This window comes from Nyctereutes procyonoides, unplaced genomic scaffold, assembly GCF_905146905.1.
Source record: "Nyctereutes procyonoides isolate TBG_1078 unplaced genomic scaffold, NYPRO_anot_genome, whole genome shotgun sequence".
In the NCBI taxonomy this organism is placed as follows: domain Eukaryota; kingdom Metazoa; phylum Chordata; class Mammalia; order Carnivora; family Canidae; genus Nyctereutes; species Nyctereutes procyonoides.
In genome coordinates, this window is record NW_026575052.1 from 34,037,844 (window position 1) to 34,052,327 (window position 14,484).

General features: G+C 39.5%; 1 protein-coding gene across 5 annotated transcripts in view; it reads right to left on the reverse strand.

Annotated features, from left to right (window-relative positions):
* Positions 1 to 14,484, reverse strand: part of NLN (neurolysin) — an 86,363-nt gene that overhangs the window by 17,390 nt on the left and 54,489 nt on the right. For all 5 annotated transcript variants that reach the window (XM_055332411.1, XM_055332416.1, XM_055332415.1 and 2 more), the window contains 3 exons: positions 13,509 to 13,644; positions 12,142 to 12,508; positions 7,336 to 7,537 (listed from right to left, as the gene is read on the reverse strand). In XM_055332411.1, coding sequence (XP_055188386.1) covers positions 7,336 to 7,537; positions 12,142 to 12,508; positions 13,509 to 13,644 — 705 coding nt within the window. The remainder of the gene's footprint in view (positions 1 to 7,335; positions 7,538 to 12,141; positions 12,509 to 13,508; positions 13,645 to 14,484) is intronic.

A 14,484-nucleotide genomic window follows, 5' to 3' on the forward strand; every position in this document is an offset into this window, starting at 1 on the left:
TGGAGCCTGAGGCTGGTGCTTGATCTCATGACACTCAGATCATGACCTGAGCTGACATTAAGCATTTCTTTTGTAGACACGTGTCTCTCTCTATACACACACACACACACACACACACACACACTCATATATATATAAATAAGCACACAAATAAATACAGTGATACAGAGACCTGGGTGGCTCAGTGGTTGTATGTCTGCTTTCGGGTCAGGTCATGATCCTGGGGTCCTGGGATTGAGTCCCGTATCAGGCTCCCTGCAGGGAGCCTGCTTCTCCCTCTGCCTGTGTCTCTGCCTCTCTCTCTCTGTGTGTGTCTCTCGTGAACAAATATATAAAATCTTTAATAAAACAAAAACAAATAAATAGAATAACAAAAATGGGATCCTGAAAGACATCGCTTCTAATACTGATGATGGAATCTCTAACTGTGCAGGGCTGGGGGTAGGGAGCAGAGGCCACAAAGTTGTTGATAAGTGTTTACTGTACTTTAGGACTAACACTGAAAGGTCACCTTATACAGAGGGAAATGTGGAACTAGATAAACTCATTCCACACATGCTTACTTGTGGTTGACTTAGAGAGAATGTCATTTAAGAAGCTAAGGAGAAAAAGATCTATCCGACAGGAATACATATTTGGGAGATCAAATTCTGGCCACATGATGCACTGTTGTCTCCAGGGTGGGGACTGAGAACAGTGGTTACAGGTAGCAGACTGGTGAGGAGCATGACCATCAGATCGGGGACAAGCCATTCAACCCTCTTGAATCTCTGTTTTCTCTACTTGGAAATGGGGGGGTGGGTAACAGTTTAATAGGAGAGGCCATATTCCCTATTCAGGGAATACTGTGAGGATAAAATTCATTAATGGATGTGAGGCACTGATTATAGTGTCTGGCACATGGTCAGTGCTCACTAAGTCTTGGCTGCTATTATCGTTCTTAGCCTGCCCAGTTTGCCTAACCAGGTATGGTCTTGGCTGGTCTGATCGTGCTTGTCCTTGGCTTCCTTCAAGGATCTATTTTTCAGTATTAATACTGAAGATCAAACAAACCCATATTCTTTTCAACTCTTTTCCCACCATTGCAATACTTGAAACTGCTCATTCTGCTCCAGCTTCAGGAATCAAATTTCCAAATGGGCAATAAACATTAAAACAACAGAAAGACGAACACAAACCTGATCATTCCTTCCTCCCTCAGACTTACTTATTTGAGTGAGAGAGAGAGAGAGTGCACATGAACGGGAAGGGCAGGGAGAGGGGGAGAGAGAGTCCCAAACAGACTCCACGTTGAGTGTGGAGCCTAAGGCAGGGCAGGGCTCCTGTCACGAACCTGAGATTATGACGTGAGCCAAAGACAAGAGCTGGAGGCTTAAGCACTATTCCAGCCAGGCACTCCTAAATCAGATGGTTTCTAATCACCTTTCAAAGATCTTCACCCAAAAACCAGGGTAGGTGTTTGTGAATTTCTTAAACTGAAGCGAAGGTACTTTGCCTTGTGGCCACTTTTTTCCTTCTCTTAAATTATGACGTGCTATGTAGTGATCCCCGAAGCTTGAATTATGTGTAAATACAGTTAGAATACTTCAAATACATATGGTACTTAATGCTTTCCCATGTACCTTTCATACATTATTAATAATCTTACAGGCATCCAGGGAAACAGGTATGAGAACTGTTGTCCTCATTTATGAACAAGAAAAATGAAATGGCTCAAGAAGGTTTAATAACTTGCTCAGTCACATAGTCAGGCTCTCAAGTACATGGATGATTTTTAATACAGTGATTTTTTTAAAAAAGATTTATTTATGAGAGAGAGAGAGAACTTGTATGTACAAGCTGGGGGGCGGGGTAGGGAGAGAATCCCAAGTAACCTCCCTCCCAAGCACAGAGCCCCATGCTGGGACTTGATCTCACGACCCAAAGATCAGGACCTGAGATGAAACCAAGAGTTGGATGCTCAACTGACTGAGCCATCCAGGCACCCCTAAGGCAGTGTTCTTATCCTAACACTAGGGTGCCTGCCTGGCCTCTGCCCCACAGGGTTTATTTACAAGACAAGAGGCTCTCTATTAGTCTTTTGACCAAATTAAAACATTATTTGGAATTACAAAATTTGAAGTTTTTCTGCCCTTCCATCCTTCTCACTTTTAATTGATAAGGCTTTATTGTGATTCTATGATGCTTTAAGACTTATTTATTTTATTTTTTAGATATTGGGGGAGGGGAGAGAGAGAGAGAGAGAAAGCAAGCACAACACACACACAGGAGTAGGAGGCAGAGGGGGAGAGAATCTCAAGTAGCCTCCACTCCGAGCAGAGTGAGGGTCTGATGAGGATCTGATCTCATGACCATGAGATCACCATCTGAGCCAAATCAAGAGTTGGATGCTTAGCTACCCAGGCGCCCCCGATGTTGCTTTACAATAATGATCTCTAACAGTCTAAAACTCATTACTCCTAATGTGCAGACCAATGACATCATTATGGCAGCTGTTAAGAAGCATTACTTTTCTTTTCTAGCCTACCTAGTTCAAAAGGCCAGTGATTACTGAGAGCCCAAACCACAATAAAGCCAAGAAACAGGAAGAGATACTAGAGATGCCATTTCTGGATTGTTATCTTCAAAATTATATACCCCATAGTACTAACACAAGAAAATATAAGAGAAACTCATCTCCTGAATGATGAAATAGGAGACATATTGAACTAGTACACATTCATGTTTGAAAACTGGATGTTCCTGCAGTCACATTTAAATATTACTATGACAAGCTCCAACGAGCTCTTCGGGTCATCAAACTTGCACAATGCCAAAGTGGGGGACCCAAACACTGAGCTGCCTATCTTAAAATCAATCTAGTGGATGTGTACAGCAAAATTATTATTATTTGTTTAAATTAGAGAGAGAGAGAGAAGGAGAGGAAGAGAGAGAATTTTTTTTTTGACAGAGAGAGAGAGAGAGAGAGAGAGAGAGAGAGAGAGAGAATGAATCTTAAGCAGGCTTCTTGCCCAGCACGGAGCCTGATGTGGGGCTCGATCTAACACCCTCAGATCATTAACCTGAGCCAAAACCTCGAGTCAGACTTAACTGAGCCACCCAGGTGTTCCCACACGGCAAATTTTAAATTCACTATGTATTTCTCAGAGAAGTCAGAAGTGTTACTAAACATAGAAGCTATTAAAACTTCTTATTCACTACCACCCAGGTTATGTTAATACAAAAGATTTTGAAATTATTATAAGGCTGCAAGGAGGTGGTTCTGTGCCTATTACTTTTGAGACAAAAGTACTGATTATTGGTTCCATATACAATTAACTTAAAAGTTCTTTTGGGTGGCCCCGGTGGCTCAGTGGTTTGACCCTGCCTTTGGCCCAGGGTGTGATCCTGGAGACTCGGGATCGAGTCCCACACTGGGCTTCCTGCATGGACCCTGCTTCTCCCTCTGCCTGTGTCTCTGCGCCTCTCTCTCTCTCTCTGTGTCTCTCATGACTAAATAAATAAAATCTTTAAAAAAATTCTTTAAAAAAATTTTAATTGACTTATAGTAGACATACAACATTATATTAATTTCAGGTGTACAACATAGTAATTCAATGTTTATATCTTTAAAAGTTCTTAAAACATTACATACATTTGAAAGAATTAATAGAGATTTTTCAAAGATGATCTCATGAGATGACCAATCAAGGGATTGTACTACACACTATTTAGTTATATGACACATTCTGTGCTCATGAAGGAAGTTAGGCAAACTCTGTAAGAATTGAAGGTAGTCCAGTGTTTCAATAGAGACACCATATACAAACACTATCATCATCATGATAGTATCATCAGTATATCAGTATATATACTGATTCATGTATATATTATACATTCATACAGTTTATATATATACGTACACACACACACACATAAACATACATGTATTTCAGTTAAGAGTCAAAGAGCTCTAAAATAATAAATTTAGGAACCAGGAACATTATTTTCCAGGATTAAAAGTGACTATCTCAAAGGATCAAAAATAACAGAAGAGATCATGAGAATAACAGAGTGGTAGAGAAATGCATTATGAGCACATGGTAAGCATATAATACTCAGGTTCTAAGAGGACTGTGTCTGAAAACAAGAACACACATGAAGAGCACTGAAAACCCACTCAAGAATCACTATTACTTTAATAAATGTGATTAAGACACCAAGTTACTTCCTTTGTGAAATCATTAGTTGCTAATCAATATACAAATAAGGAGGAAACTGCTATAACCCGGGAGTTCTTAACTTGGAATTCATTATGGTCTGGGCTTCAAGGAATCTGTGAGCCCTTTGGAATGTTATGTAAAAATCTGAGCATATGAGTTGTATGTACATTTTCCTAGAAGAGGTATCCACAGCTTAAAATCAGATTTTCATAGAATCCTCATACCCAAAAGAGTTAAGATCCACTATTCTAAAAACAAGCTATGGTTTATGTATGTACAAATATATAACTGGATCTTGGACAACCTAAGTAATATTCCATAAGTCTGAAATTCAAAAAGGTATCTGACTTTTCTAAATTACTCATAAGAATATTTTTTAAAAAAGGAAATGGAAATTAGACTTATCTTAATTAAAGGAAACAGCCACAGAATGGACACTGATTGAAAATAAATACTGCAGGAACCCGATACCTGCGAAAGTACTTTAAAATTATGTCAGAAAGAAAATTTGGGTTATTCTGAAAGATTTCTTTTCCTTGGATTAAATACAGGATAGAACTGGCTACATTGGTGTATGAGGACTTATTTGAACAGATTCATATCTTATTTCCTTATTTTTTTGAACAAGGAAAAATCAGAATGTAAAGATAAATTGTTAAAAGAACTAAACAGGTTTTTTTAAACAATAGTGACAGTATTGTTTTGGAACTGAGTGGATACATCTTTGGTTATTATAATGACTTGGGAGCTATTCTGAGGGCCGGGGATGCTAGATGTCCAGGACCGACTGCATATGTGCGGACAAAAAACAATTGTCCCATATGCTACATGCCATTCAGATGTCCTACTGGACATTTACATAAGTGAAAAATCTTAATTAAGCAAGCCCAGAAACTAACTCCATTGCACATATTTCTGTAAAGTATTTTGTACCTACTTTTAATTTCCAGGACTCTGAACTATTGAGATCAACTAGGTAAATCAAAGCAAGACTGCTTTTTGTAAGTTTCCCAAAAAAATGTTCACCATTTTGGAAAATCAAGTCACCACTGGTGCTATTGACCAATATGGAATGTCTTTGTTCCCCCCAGTTCATAGGTTGAAACCTAATCCCCAATGTGATGGTAGGAGGCAAGGCCTTTGGGAGGTAATTAGGTCGCGAAGTTAGAACTTGCATGAATGGGATCAGCGTCCTTATAAGAGAAAACCCAGGGAGACCCCCAACCTTTCTATCACGTGACAACATGGTGAGAAGGCACCATCTGTGAACCAGAAAGCAGGTTCTTACCGGATACCAAATCTGCCAGCACCTTGATCCTGGAACTTTTAGCTGCTGTGAGAAAGAAGTTTTCATTGCTAATAAGCCACCCAGGCTAAGATATTCTGCTACAGCAACCTGAACCAAGACACTTGGCAATTATCATTCTAGGGCTTGAGTTTACAACACAAACTGCATTTATCAGTCTGTAGTTTTTGTTATTAGATTCAGGGTTATTCATAATGAAGACTTCATTATATCTTACTATGGAGCCATGCCCAAGCCTAACTATCTGGAAAACATAAAAATGTATTTGTTTTATGTTCAAGGAGGACAATATATCAACTAAAAAATTCTCTGTGAAAAAAAAATTCTGTGTGGAGAACGGCTGTTGGGAAAAATGAGTAAAATCTAAAAAGTGCTGGGTTTAGTTAGGAGTACTATAGCAACACTGGCTTCATGGCTGTGACCAATGTATTACAGTAGTATTAGATGTTAGGAGTAGAGGAAACGGGGAGGGTTACATGGGCAATTTTTGTTCTGTCCTTGCACCTTTTCTGTAAATTGAAAACTGTTCTAATAAAAAGCTTCTTTTTAAAAACTTTGCCTTTAGAGATGCATAGAAATTACATATTTGGAAAACTGTTCCTCCATTTCTTTTAATATCAGTTTTCTTTTCTTTTCTTTTCTTTTCTTTTCTTTCTTTCTTTCTTTCTTTCTTTCTTTCTTTCTTTCTTTCTTTCTCTCTCTCTCTCTCTTTCTTATTTATTTATTTATTTATTTATTTATTTATTTATTTATTTACAACAGACATGGAGAGAGGCAGAGACCCAGGCAGAGGGAGAAACAGGCTCCACGCAGGGATCCTGATGGGGGACTTGATCCCAGGACCCTGGGATCACGCCCTGGGCTGAAGGCAGATGCTCAACCACTGAACCACCCAGGTATCTCTAATATCAGTTTTCTAAACTGTTTATTAAACTGTTTCTAGGGCAGCCCCGGTGGTGCAGCAGTTTAGCACCGCCTGCAGCCCAGGGCGTGATCCTGGAGACCCTGGATCGAGTCCCACGTCAGGCTCTCTGTATGATGCCTGCTTCTCCCTCTGCCTGTGTCTCTGCCTCTCTCTCTCTCTCTGTCTCTATGAATAAATAAATAAAATCTTTAAAAAAAAAAACTTTCTAACTCAGTGTTTTCATGAGTCAGATAAAAGTGAAATATTAACAAGTTCATATGGTTTATCCTAGAATACGGTGGGCCTAGTTTACTGAATTGTATTACTAAGTTGAGAAAAAAATGTTCATTTTCAGAAATAGAGGAATCAGTTGCAAGCCACTGCACGCACACACACACACATGCCCTTTTTGGCAAGTTCTCTACATGGTTATACTACGTTATCTATGATTTTAATTTGAGGCTAGTAGTGGGAGGTGTTTCAATGTATTTATTATTAAAAAAGGAGTAGAGTCTGAGACAGTTGAAAATCACCAAACTAAACAAAGCATTAATGAGTGGAAGAAAAGAGATTACAGCACAGTTTATCTGTGAGGCTTACACCAAATCCCTATGGAGAAGAAGATAATTAAAAGTAGAAAAAACCCAGAGTTATCTGTAACCCTTAATGATAATCTTTTTCCATAGGGTGGTATTCAATGAAGATTCTTTACCAGTGGGTTAACCTCTGAGTAAGAAACACGGTATATGTGAGGACACAATAAGAAAACTTTTATGTTTTTTTACAGAAGGCCTAGGAGATTCGTGAGCATGTTCAGATTTGAAAAAACATGTTAAGGGGAGGAATCGAACAGCAGCAGAAAAAATAAAAGTCGGAAAAACAGTTAGTAGGTTTACCATTAAAAGAAAAAAAAAATCACTCACCTGTGCACAAATCTGATGCATGACATGACCAAATTCGTGGAAGTAAGTTCGCACCTCATCATGCCTCAGGAGAGAGGGACGAGCTGCTGTTGGCTGCGAGAAGTTCACCACAAGGGCAGCCACGGACATCATGCGGCTCCCATCAGGCAGGAGGCAGCCAGGCTGGAGACCAAAGCAGGCTGCGTGGTTGTACTTTCCTTCCCTGGGAACCAGAGCATCATGGGTGAGATATGAGAACTCTTCTCTAGCAACAACATTGCTGGGACCTCTCTCAGACACAAAGTCTTACTGGATACCAGAGGGATGTAATCCACACTTAGAAAGTAGGTCAACATTTTATCAAAATGGATAAACCAGAACTAAGCAAACAAAAACTCTACTATTGCTTCACATGAGTTCTATCTCCAAGGTTTCTTTTGCTGAAAAATCTTAATGTAAGAATTAAGAGTATATACCACACCCAGTACAGAGCTCAATGTTTAATGGAATCTTGCTTTTCTTCTCCAAGGACAGGGTCACTAAACACTAAATTGTGTTAACGCAAACTTGAGATAAAAGTTATAGTTTGATTTACGAGGCAGTTTTTTCTTAAAATTAGAATTGACAGAAAACCAAATACTGGACAAGAAGGTTGTTCCTTTTATTCAAGGAAGGAAGAATCAGCATTCACAATTAAATGAGCTCCTTTTATAAACTAGTCAGGCCTTTCTGAAACAGAATGCTTTTAGTTAGCTTGGGAAAAAGCATAAATTACACTATAAAGTTGTCTATTCTTGGACAATGGGGTATCAGTGATGGTCTCTCCAAAAGCAATGTGCAGTTACTTTATTCCACAAGTAGGTTTCCTTCTTTCTTTTCTTTTTTTGGCCAGAAGACTAACAGTACATTCAGGTTTGGGGTAGAACTTTTAGTTTGTTTTGATTAATATATAATTTTTTTTTGTATTATCTTTTCTTGCTGATTCCTTATTAGTCTGTTTTCCCTGCTGTTAACTGTTCTTCAAGTTAAAAAAAAAATTGGCCTTTTCCAACTTCCTATAATGGTATAATGCTAGAAAGGGCAATGTTCCTATCCACACAACCATCACAATGTGTTTCACAATCTACAAATCACAACTTTTTCTGAATTCATCACTAACTGGAAGGCATTCGACTAACTGACCATCCAAGACAGATGCCTCCAAGGAGAGAGGAAGTGAGGAAGCAAGTATTTTTTTTTTTTTTTTTAATACCTGGGGCAAATCCTGCAGAAACCAGTAAGAAAAGTCTTTTAACAAATTGTCAAAGGCTGTGGTGGACCAGCGAAAACAGGGAGCCTCTGTGAACTACAGATAAGGACATTCTGCCTCTGTTTGCAGGGTCTTCTCCCTGAACCTGGCCAGGGGCACACAAAAAGATGGTGGCCAGGGAATACCCTGATAAAGCATCAGTCCACGCAGGCCTGGAGAGGGAGCAGCTGCCTGGGTAAAGGAATGAAGCGCTGCCTCGCTTCTGGGAGGAAGCGCACAAACTCTGCTGCCCTAAAAGCACTGGTAAAAACCCAAAGCCAAGGGAAAGAGAAGAGAAAAAAATCTCTCCTGAAGGAAGGACAGGAACGCAGTGTGGGCCCAGACCTACAAATGAGACCTACTGAACAGGCTATGTCATCACTGAGCAGGGAAGGAGACAGATGAGGAGGGGACAGGCCCCTTGAATGTGAACACCAGAAACTATATACTGAATGTGATACGATTTTCAGCCAGCCCAGATTCTGGTGGTTCAATGGGCTAACCAGTGCTTCTAGAATAATTCCATGTAGTTACTTCTAAATGTGTAAACAGATCTATAAATCTTTTTTTTTTTTTTAAGAATTTATCTGTTTATTTACATATTTGACAGAGAGAATGAGAACACACGCAGGGTGAGCCAGAGAGGGAGAAGCAGACTCCCCGTGGAGAAGAGAGCCTGATGCAGGGCTCGATCCCAGGACCCTGGGATCATGATCTGAGCCGAAGGCACATGCTTAACTGACTGAGCCACCCAGGTGCCACTATTCTATTTTATACCTCTTAGTGCACTATGGAAGGTCAAGAGTGTATTTTTTCCCCAAAAGTGTGTTCTTCATTTGAGAGTAGTATGTGTGCTACTGTGTTAGCCTTGTCTGTCTAACATCAGGCCCTGGGCTAAAGGCAGATGCTCAACCACTGAGCCACCCAGGTGCTCCACTGTACATGTTTAAAAATGCAGAGAATAGGACGCCTGGGTGGCTCAGCAGTTGAGCGTCTGCCTTCAGCCCAGGGAGTGATCCTGGAGACCCGGGATTGAGTCGTGCACCGGGCTTCCTGCAGGGAGCCTGCTTCTCCCTCTGCCTGTGTCTCTGCCTCTCTCTCTGTGTCTCTCATGAATAAATAAAATCTTTAAAAATAAATAAATAAAAAATAAAAATGCAGAGAGTAATGCTGTAACTTACAGGTTTAAATGTAGATTCTCTGGTGAACAAAAGCTCCCCAGTGACATTGCTGTATATTATTCATTTTAGGCTATGAAGCTAGCTTTATTATTTTTTAAAAGATTTATTTATTTATTTATTTATTTATTTATTTATTTATTTATTTATTTATTTATTTATTTATGATAGACATAGAGAGAGAGAGAGGCAGAGACACAGGAGGAGGGAGAAGCAGGCTCCATGCCAGGAGCCCGACGTGGGACTTGATCCGGGACTCCAGGATCGCATCCTGGGCCAAAGGCAGGCGCCAAACCGCTGAGCCACCCAGGGATCCCCGAAGCTAGCTTTATTTAATCTCTTTCTTTTTCTTTCCTATCAAATGCTCTGGGATATCATGTCATTTCTTGCTCTGCTGCTGTCACAACAGTAGTGAATCTGGCTCCGGTGACCAAGGGGAATCCCTCTGCACCCCACCCTCATACTTTTCACTGCAGTGGCCGGAGTAACCCATACATGAGTTCTCTCTGCCACACTGAGATGATTCTTACTGAAAAAGAGCAGACTGTCCCTAAACCAGAGGAGGTTGCACAGAAGGAAAAAGATATCCCAAAAGAAACTAAAGACACAAAAACTTATGGCCCAGGTGTAAATTCTGCATAAAATAAATGCAAATTAAAAAAACAATAATAAATTTTAAAAGGTCCGTATCAAGCATCTTATGTTAAAACCAGAGTGTTTTGCTTTTTTGTTTTGAGAATCTTAGTATACAATGAATAAAAATTGAAATGTGATTTAAAAAAAAGTAACTTTTTTTTAGGCCTACTCCAAATATTTTTTGACTCATGTAGAGAAAATGAGTTATTCCATCTCACTTTTATGAAGTGACAGAAAGTGAACATTAAGTAGGTCACTACTTTCACAAGAGATCAGCTTCCGATTCCCATATCAGTGCTGGTAGCAATGGCCAGATCTCAGAGTACAAAAGAAACCAATTATATGTTGGCAGTGAGACAGCAGGCGGAGGTGGCATGAACTGCTATCTTTGACCCTGGAAGTAGAACCTGGGGACAGTTACAGAACACTCCAAGACTGAAGGATTTCCCAGGAAAGAATTTTTGGCTTAAAACTCTATGCTGACATTCTTATTAAAAATAGACCCGTCTACATTTGACAAGGGTTTATTTTTAGATTATATCAAAAGTGAAAGTAAGTCCAAAAAACACTGGGATAAGACTCCACTGTCTGGATGACACAGTTAGCCAGCGTCCTTCCAGCAACTACCTAAAGTCATCCAAAGTCTGTGGGTTAAAAACTTCTTGCACTACAAAAAGTAGGGGGTTACTGTAATTTCCTTTGGCCTAGTTAGTAAAACGAACTGGTAATTGTAACAGCCTAGCTTTGTTTTAGAAAGCAGCCTAGAGAGAAAGTGATCCAAATCCTTTCATGTCTGATGAAACAGAGTCCATAGTTACTGCATGTTTCAGAGACAATAATATTTTGAATTCTCACCATTGACTGAATACCTAGCCTGGGTGATATGCATAAATAGCCTAATGCATGAAGTAATCCTATAAAGGGATTACCAGTCCCAAACGACAGAGGAAGAAACAGAGTCTCAAAGAGGTTAAGTCACTTAAGCATCTCAACTCCATGTGAATGACTACAAAGATTTTGCTATTCCTACTATACTGTGCTGCTTCTCAGCCAGATTCAGGGAAGTACCCATAGACTAAAGAGTACTGGGAAACAGATTACCTGAATAATAAATATTTTAGGGACCAATTTATTTATTTGTTTGTTTATTTTTAAAGATTTTATTTACTTATTCATGAGACACAAAGAGAGAGGCAGAGACACAGGCAGAAGGAGAAGCGGGCTCCCTGAGGGGAGCTGGATGTGGGACTCAATCCAGGATCTCGGGTCACACCCTGAGCCAAAGGCAGCCGCTCAACCTCTGAGTTACCCAGGCGTCCCAAGGGGCCAATTTTAAATGAAGTAAGTGCAGTGCACAAACCAGATGATGATGGTAATGATGATGATGATGGCTGCAAACACTTACTAAGCAATTGTGATATGCAGAGTCGTCTTCTAATCAATGTTCTGCACATCATTAACTGTTTCATCCATATAACCCTACAAAGCAGGTAGAACTAATATTCACATTTTATCAAACCTATAATATAGGTAAGGGAACTGGGGCACAGGAACATTATTAAGTAAGATGCCCGGTAAGTGACAGAGCCAGACACTCCGGTTTCAGAGACCACATGTTCACTCTCACTTCTAAGAACCACACGTGAGAACTCTGGAAGACAAGAGTTCTAACCTGGGTAGGAATCAAATCCCTACAGTCCCTTCCAACAATAGGATTCTCAGTACCTTGGATAGAGGTCCAAGTAGAACTGTCCCAAAACTTCTCCTGTGGCTTTGTCCTTCACAGTGTAAAGTGTCACACTTTTATGCCACACATGAGCATCTGCCACCTGCTCGAATGAAAGCCCCAACAACTCCTGGTAGATGTTCAGCAAGCCTTCAGTGACCACTTCAATTGGGAAGTATTCCTTGAGGCTCTCTTGATTGATGGAGTACTTGAGTTCTTCTGTCTGAGTCATGTAGTAATGTAGATCCCAGGCATTGATTTTCCCATCATATTCAAAACCTCTCTCTTCACATTCTTTTTTCTTCAAATTCAAAATAAATTCTCGCTCTGCGTCACCCAACGGTTTTAATTTCTGGCTTAAGTCATCTGTGAGGGAAATGGGAAAAGCCAGTGATTTGTTGCTTTTGGGAGCAAGCACATTTATACACATACCAGTGTTTTAGCACGGTGTTTTCTCCTTTGTAGTACTTGATACACATAATGGGAGGAAGGAAGAGTGGAAGGAAAGAGCAAGGGAAGGAAAGCAGGCTCTCTTATGACAGCACTGCTGTTCTCTTCAGGGTAATTTATCATGGCTCCTTGCCCTCCCCCCCCCTTTCTTTTTTAGTTTTTCTTTTTTAGCACCAGCCAAATCAAGCCACAACTTCCTCATACCATCAACAAAGCTCAAGTTTATCTCGGAGAACTCTGACTCCAGAATGTTATATAACTCAGGAAACAAAACAATAGTGAAACCATCTCATGTACATGATTACTCTTCAATGAGATGAGGCTCCTCAAAAAGCCAGGGAAGATAAATCAGATGCAACTGTGATGACTATTACTAAAAACTGCTCAGTGCAGTTAAAGAACAGCCATGGGTTTTGTTTATCACCAATCCCTTCCTATAAAGAATGTCTATTTGGATATAGCAATTCCACTTTTTAGACGGATACCACAATTTATATACTGTGGTTAATTTTGACTATTTCGCTTTCTCCCTAACTTTATTTATTTATTTTTTATTTTTTTCCCCCTAACTTATTTTAATTTAAAAAGGGCACATTTCCATCTGGGCTATCCTCTTGCTGCCTGTATTCACATACTCTCTTACAGGCCTAATCAGAATTGGATCACTTTGTATCTCCCTTAAGTTTCCTTCTTTCTCTTTACAGGGCTTATCAGACAGTTGTCTTCACCTTTACACTCTAGGATTGACTTCCAAACTGCCATGTTCTGTAACAGAGCCAAATACATGTTTATCTTACAAATATTTGTGACAAATTGAGGACAAATACATAAGAGCCCATGCATTTAGCTGGATACAGTGAGATAATCAAAGAAAAAGAAAGATGGAAATATACAACTGAGTATAAAAAGACCCCACCTAGAAAGGCTGTTACGTGGCTGGTACTCTTTGCAGTGTTCATTTCAAGGACAAAGTCGGCATGTGTGCTGTAGCCAAGGAGTTTGGCTACTCTGGCCCGCAGTGGGAGTAGCTGCTGCAGGATTACGGTATTTTCCTAGTAGTAAACAACAACAACAAAAACAAAGATTCATCATTAATTGGATCCAAAGCATTAAAAGAGGGTTATTACATGTATTTTTAGGTTGGCAAAACCGTCAGGTATTTTTAAACCATCTCACCTCTGAATAAATTACTATAGTGTTAACTTTTTTTTTTTAAAAGCTATGATTGAGTTTTATTTCTGAAATAACCGACTTTTTAACCCTCAGGAGGTTGCTATGAGGTCTTAATAAAATTTTAGGTATTACAAATTTAAGAGTGAAAAATATTAAGGACTACAGTGATTCCACATTTAATTTCATTGATAAGACTGCAACAAATATGATACTTAAATTTGTTTTTGGTATTATAAATATATATAAACACTAGTTTGCCACTTTTTTTTTTTTTTACAGATTTTATTTATTTATTCATGAGAGACACAGAGAGAGAGGCAGAGACACAGGCAGAGGGAGAAGCAGGCTCCCTGTGGGGAGCTGGATGTGGGACTTGATCCTGGGATCCCATGGATCCATGATCCCAGGATCATGCCCTGAGCCGGAGGCAGACCTCAACCACTGAGCCACGAAGGAGCCACTAGTTTGCCACTTTAACTTCACACCCAATAGTATGGCTACTATAGAAACAAGAGAAATATAATGAAATATATATATTTCATGAAATACATATATTTCTATATTATAAGGAATATAATACAGAAAAATACCGTTAGTGAGGATGTGAAGAATCTGGAACCTTTGTGTACTGCTGATATGAATGTAAAAAGTACAGCTGCTGTGGAAAATAGTACTGTAATTCCTTAAAAAATTAAACACATAATTACTATATGATCCAG